This window comes from Haliotis rufescens, unplaced genomic scaffold, assembly GCF_023055435.1.
Source record: "Haliotis rufescens isolate VD_foot unplaced genomic scaffold, xgHalRufe1.0.p SCAF_15, whole genome shotgun sequence".
Lineage (NCBI taxonomy): Eukaryota > Metazoa > Mollusca > Gastropoda > Lepetellida > Haliotidae > Haliotis > Haliotis rufescens.
In genome coordinates this window covers 34379383-34387216 of record NW_025963835.1, presented here as the reverse complement: position 1 = coordinate 34387216, position 7834 = coordinate 34379383, and the positions used below count along the sequence as shown (strand labels likewise).

The 7834-nt window shown below is 43.0% G+C and overlaps 1 protein-coding gene across 1 annotated transcript; it reads right to left on the bottom strand.

Moving 5' to 3' along the window:
* Positions 1-4089: 4089 nt before the first annotated feature.
* Positions 4090-6465, bottom strand: LOC124151859 (UDP-GalNAc:beta-1,3-N-acetylgalactosaminyltransferase 1-like). Its single transcript, XM_046524525.2, has one exon. The coding sequence runs from the start codon at positions 5746-5748 to the stop codon at positions 4588-4590; it is 1161 nt and encodes a 386-aa protein (XP_046380481.2). The 5' UTR covers positions 5749-6465; the 3' UTR covers positions 4090-4587.
* Between the last annotated feature and the right edge of the window lie 1369 nt (positions 6466-7834).

The following is a 7834-nucleotide window of genomic DNA, read 5'->3' as shown; positions in this document are numbered from 1 at the left end:
GATATTACAGCCTTTTGCTCAGATGACAAACGACTTAACTTAGCATCCAAGTTGGATAAAACTTAAGAATTGTTTAGCTTAGGGCTAACATAATCAGCAACGCCATCAAACTTGAAAGAGTCAAAATTATTACCTGTATCGCAGTCGGATACAACATCCATGGGTGAAACTCACTGAGTATGTACATTGTCATTTCTGACATGATACTATCTAATCACGTGACATGACAAAACTGTGTCTGTTTACAACGGCCTGGTGTTTGTACAACATCGTCAGTATCGCTGACTTTTCTGTCGATAACATACGGACCGTGGTATCTAGCACGTAATGGTCGACCAGGGATTGACAAAAACACTATGACTTTAATGCCAGGATTGTAATTTCTCTCTTGAGACTTTTTGTCATAATGTACTTTCTTTTTGTCCTGAGACTTCTTCAAGTTATCCCCAGCAACTTCACAAGCTCTTGGAAGCCTTGCCCGAAATGATGAGACATACTCCAGCAAACTCATTTCAGACCTATCATAAAGCCAGTGCCCCTTCAAGTGTTTTAAAGGTCTACGAACAGTATGGCCAAAGACATGGTCAAGATGGCTAACACCTAGAGACCAATCTTAAGTTACTAAGATCGATGAAGTTTCCGAATAAACTGATCAAAATGGCTTCCAAGACAGGCAGACAACTTTAGACAGGAGTCGAGTTTAAGCTATTCGTACCTCCATCATTGAAGATCGCGATCTTAAATACAAGCCGTCTTACAATTGCACTAAGATCGGTTTGTGCAAGTGGAAAAGAACACTAGTATGGCTCTTGTAAAGTTGTATTGTAGGCGCCTAAGATCAACTGTAACAAAGACTGGTTTGTGCATGTGGACCCTGAACCCTCACAGCAAACAACAACATATCAAAGCCTTCATCCCAATCCTTCTCAGTAAGTCTTCATCATATTCTTAAGAGTCAGATGAAACTTCTCTAAAGCTCCTTTATCTGAGTTATGCCTTACTGCTGCACAGCCTGTTGTAAAACACCTAGAAATGAAATTCGAGCCCTGGGTGCCGTTGTACAAAGCGATCTTAGCGCTCAGGTGGCCACGACCCCCCTACTTTAACATAGGCTTACGATCATTGCAGCCACTTTAGATTCTACTCTTAGGCCCAGGGTGTATATCATAATGAAATGGAGAAAGAATACCCTGGACAGTCGAGGATGAGACTCCCAGGACTCCATGCATGAAGTAAGAGCCGATTTGTAAGTCGGAATACCCTAACCCTAACCCAAATATTTAGTACTACGACGAAGCTACCTCTGGTTTGACTGGTGTTTACAGTCTTGTTTATAGTTTAGATACAGTATTATTTGGGATTTAGGATTGAAAGAACCTCCTTAAAACTTCATACCAAACGAGAGTTAACGGAGCCTCACACAGTAGGAATTGTTTAATAGTCAAATCTATTGTTGTGGGCATTGCACGGTGTCATAGAGGGAATCCACACAAATATACCTGAGTCAACTGAGCAAATTGAAACTCAGTGACAAGTCAGTGAAATAAGTAGGGGTTCACAACCCCTGGACAATGGACAAACCTGAGGAACGTGTCGTGTTCAAGTACTTGCAGACTGATATTTGGACTCGCATAGTGTCCACGACAAAATATTTCACTATTACACTATGCCTTCTATGTAAAGCTCAACACTTGTCAATCAACCCTCGTAGAAAAAGGGATGTGTATGCCTTTCATTTGATTTCTCTTCTTGAGCTGTGCTTTTCATTGATTCAGCTGTATAACATTAAACATCGCCAGTCCTGTACACACAGATATGACTGCGGCTTCCCTGCTTGCAATACACATCGATTTTTAATAAACGTGTAGATTTGAAATAGATAGCATGTCTTTGCCAGATGGCACACGTCATTTTGAACACTCGTGTGTGCTGTTCGTGTGGTATTCGACAAGGAGCCATTCGCTAGCCTACGCATTCTTAAAAATAAAATACACAACCTTTTCCTCATACTGCCGATGTCCTACTATTCTAAAACTGACAATGTCGAGAAACCATATACTCTGTAAGTAATCTGTCTATCTGATTGATCTGATTGAGTGAGTGAGTTTGGCTTTACTCCGTTTTTAGCAATACTGCAGCAATATCACGGCGAGGGACACCAGAAATGGGCTTCACACATCGTACCCATGTGGAGAATCGAACCCGGGCCTTCAGCGTGACGAGCGAACACTTTAACCACCAGGCTACCACACCGCCCCTACTGTAGTACGATGACACCACCAAGTCCACCACGCCATACCATTCGGTCCATACAATCGACAAGGACAAAATCTGTTGCTAGGGAACAATTCTTTCCCCGGATCCCAACCGGGGAGTTATAAACGTCCACTGACACAATGAGTTAGGGATTCATCATTCCATATTCTGTCGAAGAGGCGGGGGGAGGGAGGGGGGATATTATGTTTTAAGAGTTATAAAATAATCTGTTCAATAGCACAATGAAAAAGATTACTTTGATTCCGGTTTTGCCAAAATAAAATCTCTCAATTTCCCATAAAGATGATGGTTTGGCTCCTTCTTTGATGTACAGAAGTGTGATTGTCCTGCAGCATTGAAGGAATCATAATTCTGTCTCAAACAAACAAACCAGTAAGAATCGACTCATGAGGATTTGATGCTTACAATGTATGTCATCGTGCCCCAACACCATGGATCGTTGCTCATGTTGTCGACCACTGCTTTGCGAGACTCAATTATTAACAGTCCGTCGGGAACAAACTAGAAAATGTCTGCGGCATTAAACAATTTTCACTCACCAAAATGAATCATCATGTACATTTTTTAGTTGTGTATGCACACACGTCTAAACTACGCGACGATCGTGTTTCCAACTTATAGGCGATGGTCGAAGGTCGATAGAGGGGATTATGTTCAAATACGCACGCAGAGCATGAGCGAAATAGGACCGCATCTGCGCATGCATCAGCCGTTCTGACACGAGTACCATACATGCCAAACGCGTGGTTGCAGCAGAAGCGGCGATAAAACTACAATTGACTGATATACACTGATCAATTCTCCTTTCTTCTTCTGGGATGGATTGTTTACGCCCAGTGAATGGGATCGACAGATTGTGGTGTTTCTCGTCTGTGTTTGCAAGCAGTCTTGTTTATTTGGAAATAACTAGGTTCGAAGAGAAGAATCAATAGATGAGGCATACAAAACGTTAATTAATCTTGATTCAGGAGTAGACAGAACTGGGCAAGTACTGTTCGACTTCGTCTGCTTAGTGCAGGTCTTGGGAGGGGCGATCGGGTAGCTTAGTGGTTAAAGCGTTCGCTCGTCACGCCGAAGAGCCGGGTTCGATTCCCATCATGGGTACAATGTGTGAAGCCCATTTCCCCCGCCGTGATATTGCTGGAATATTGCTAAAAGCAGCGTAAAACCATACTCACTCACTCACTCAGGTCTTAGGTATGCTTGGTTCTACCACGAGGTTTTCTTAACCTTTTTCAAGACCGCCTCCGTGGTCTTGTGGTAGAGCGTCCGCCCGGAGAGCGGAAGGTCCAGGGTTCGATCCCGGGCCGCGTCATACAAAAAGACGTTAAAAGATTGTACTTGTTGTTACCCTGTCTGGCGCTCGGCATTAAGGGGCTAAAACAAGGACTGGTCGGCTCGGAGTCAGTATACTGTGTCTGAGTGGGGTATTCATGTTAAAACTGCGGCATGGTATCTCAGTGAGCTAGCACTATAAATCGGCATCAGTCCGGACTAGTACAAGCAGCCACACACACACATACACGTGCATGCACGTCGCTATATAAGTGCAATAATCTTGGACGCGACGTTAAACCCAATTTCACCTCACCTAACCTTTTTCAAGCCCGTTTGAAAGTCATGTAGAGCCAAGAATTGAGCTCTATTTTATCATCTTGCACTAGATATGAATATTATACACTTTTTAAGATAAGCCTAGAAGCAGAGAAATATTTAATCAATTCGAGCTTGTGTACATTTGCTACCGATGTTAATCGTGTTGGATGTTCTGGTGTGAGGCTTAAAAGTGATACCGGGAGACACCATTAAATTCCAAAATCTTAAAGATTATCTACACATTGTAATCTAAACAATATCGAAGAGCTGTATCATTTCGCCTGATGTTCATCCTTAAAAAGTTCATCCTTGAAAAATATTCGAAAGCAATGCATACCAAATAAATATGTTATTTACAGACCGCCGTTATATAGCTGGAATATTGCTGAGTGTGGCGTTAAACACAAACAAACAAACACGACTTGGATCGTTTTCAAAGGAATTGCTCGATTTTGATAGAAACACACACGCGTGGCCAAACACCGTTACATTAAGTTCTCTTTGTAGATCTGTCATTTTAAAAACAGCAAAGAATCAAAATAATATTCGTTTGATAAATGCCAAGAATGTAAAAACATTTTGTTTCATAAAATGTTTTTCAACATTCAATTTTTTAAAGCAGCGAGAGAATTGATGTCGCAGTGCCTATAATATCACAGTTTTAGAGGAGTAAGTTTTTATTGTAGCCAGGGGTAATCTTTAGGTGACAAACCTTTAATGCTTTAAAAGTGTGCGTATTTCTGGAATATTATATTCTCTTGGGTCGCTCATGAAGATTTCCATCCGCTTTGTTTTGAAATCCCAAATGTAAACGCTACCGTTAACAAATACATGCGTCCTTACCGGCACCAGGTGTCCCGAGAGATGGGTTCGATGCCTGGCCCGCCATAGCTCGTGAATGTAGGGCACCTGTGCTGATGATATGACCAGCTGACACTCCGACGTATTGAAACACTGTATCACCTCCCGCCTCGACCTGTTGCTGTATCTCTTGTCTTCGAGATGCAATCGTGTCACATTTCCGACAAGGTCCGGGAGCAGCCCGAATAGATAGATGTCGTCAATCCACAAGAATGGCGCCATGAGGGCGGCTTTGTATAACCTAGGGACAAGAGCACCGGATATGACAACAGCATATCCGCTGCATGAGTCCCACGGATATGCGTCATACCGTCTCATGAGATGCTTGGACACTCTCCATCGGCTACGTCGTTCAACCAGCAGAGACCACGCTGGCCAGCTATGACACATAATCATATTCTTTTGCCTCTGTGTGTAAAAATTAGCGAAAAAATTGAAAGTATCTACATAAACGTCATCATCAATTTTAATGACGTAGTCCACATTTTTGCAATGTTGGGTAATCCATTTGAATCCCATGACGCCTTTGTACGTGAGATTAGTATAAGCGTCAATGAAGTTTCCCTGGATTATATCCCCGAAAAGTCGGTGTTCTATATCTATTGCTGTTTGTATGTTGAGTTTATTAGGTCGACGTTGTACCCCAAGCAGAAATATCACCCTCACTGAATGCGTCTGATGATGGGAGCTGTTGGCATACGTTGCCCTGATGGCCTGTCTTTGCGCGGTGTGCGATGGCGCCGTGTGGACCATAAATAACACTGAGACAGAGTCCAAGCCATGACAAATGGTCTTATTTTCCAACAATATTGTGACGTTAAGATCTGCAGCGTGCCTCTTGTGTAGCGGTGCGCTATCGTCACGGGCAGGTACAGGCATTCGGACGACAAATCGGGTTACATCTTGGTGTCTCGTCCAAGACATCACAACAAATGTTAGAAAGCAGACAATGACAAGTTGGTAAAGCGCCATGATGTAGAACCACTTTAGTGGCGATTTGCATCGTGATGTCATCGTCGACGTTTGATGTAGAACTTGTGTGGTACTGATCTGTCTTCTCACAACGTTCAGCAATATGAGATGGACATTGAATTCTCCACTGTGACGTATCTCACAGTGAGATCAGTGGGTCTTCCTACGATGTCTCTTCTCTCAACAAGATCACTACTCTCAACGATGTCGATACTCTCAACGATGTCACTACTCTCAACGATGTCGCTACTCTCAACGATGTCGATACTCTCAACGATGTCGCTACTCTCAACGATGTCGCTACTCTCAACGATGTCACTACTATCAACGGTGTCACTACTCTCAACGATGTCAATCGCAGCTCACAGTGACATCGGCGGTTCTTCCCGCGATGCCTCTTCTCTCAAAAAGGTCACTACTCTCAACGATGTCACTACTCTCAACGGTGTCACTACTCTCAACGATGTCAATCGCAGCTCACAGTGACATCAGCGGTTCTTCCCGCGATGTCTCTTCTCTCAAAAAGGTCATTACTCTCAGCGATGTCGCTACTCTCAACGATGTCACTACGCTCAACGGTGTCAATCGCAACTCACAGTTAACATTTCTTCAAGACTGCATCTTCTCTTTTCTCACAATGTAACTACTCTCAACGACGTCAATCGCAGCTCACTGTTAACATTTCATCAATCAAGATTGCCTTCTCTTAACCACATTGTCACAACTGTCTCAGCACATCATATCATCCAGATTGTGATCTCAATAGTACTACCACGTCATTACTCTCAACCGTCGTCCCTGCACAATGTAAACACGTGACAGTATGGATCTTACAACGCCCATCTCATGTCCGTGCGCTCCGTGTGATGTGGGCAGCGACGGCAGCAGCTGTACGGGAAGACTAGAATGGCTGTTGAATGTTACACAAATGCCACTGTGCAGGATGTTTAGGAAGATGAGGCATTGACTGATACACACCTGACTCATGGTCGATGTCTGAGCTGTGATGTGGCAACACGATCTCCGCACCGTGGGATGTACATACAATTAATGTGTGTTATAAACGTTCCATACCTACGCAGCACCATGAGAATCAGGTTAGTCCGAAATTATCGTCGTGTAATTCCAGTTTCGTCGTTGAATCAAAGCTAGAGTAGTCAGCGTAAGTTTTGTTTGTTTGTTTGTTGTTTAACGCCGCACTCAGTAATATTTCAGCTATATGACGACGGTCTGTACATAATCGAGTCTGGACCAGACAATCCAGTGATTGACATCATGAGCATCGATCCACGCAATCGGGATACAATGACAGCACCATACCCGTGCTCGAGTGTTTCACCGAAGTGGTAAACGTCTGAGGCCTGCATCACTTCGGGCTTTCCTCCCACATTAAGATGACACTCCGCGTTATAACTATATAATACTGTTATATCGCAACGTTAAACCCAACTCACTCACTCACATTCACCAACTGTAAACACAACTGTTGCAGAGATAATTCGTCCACTAATGACAGTGGGACATCTTCAGTATAAAGTCATGAGCTCACCATAATTCCATCTACGTCATTACATAGTTAAGGCCCTTGTTTTCTTTAGATCGTTAATGTAAACAGAAAACAATGTTGGAGACAATACACATCCCTGTCTAACGCCGACATTTACACCAAACACATCAGAATATGGATCATTGACATGTACTCTCGCCGTTGAATTTTCACCCATGGTTTAAATCGCGTAGAAAAAAACTTTTCATTAATTCCGATTTGTGATTTATAACATTAACAGGGCCGTTTACTTTGTCGAGAGCCTTCAAAGCATCTATGAAGCATACATAAGTTGATTTCTTCAATAATTTTCTATTATTGATGGCGGAATATAAACTGTAGATATACTAGGTGAGGTGAGGTGAAATTGGGTTTAACGTCGCGTCCAAGATTATTGCACTTATATAGCGACGTGCATGCACGTGTGTGTGTGTGTGTGGCTGCTTGTACTAGTCCGGACTGATGCCGATTTATAGTGCTAGCTCACTGAGATACCATGCCGCAGTTTAACATGAATACCCCACTCAGACACAGTATACTGACTCCGAGCCGAACAGTCCTTGTTTTAGCCCCTTAATGTCG

What these genes read in the sequence shown, in the direction of transcription:
- LOC124151859 (XM_046524525.2), bottom strand. Translation starts at nt 5,748, where the DNA reads ATGACATCACGATGCAAATCGCCACTAAAGTGGTTCTACATCATGGCG.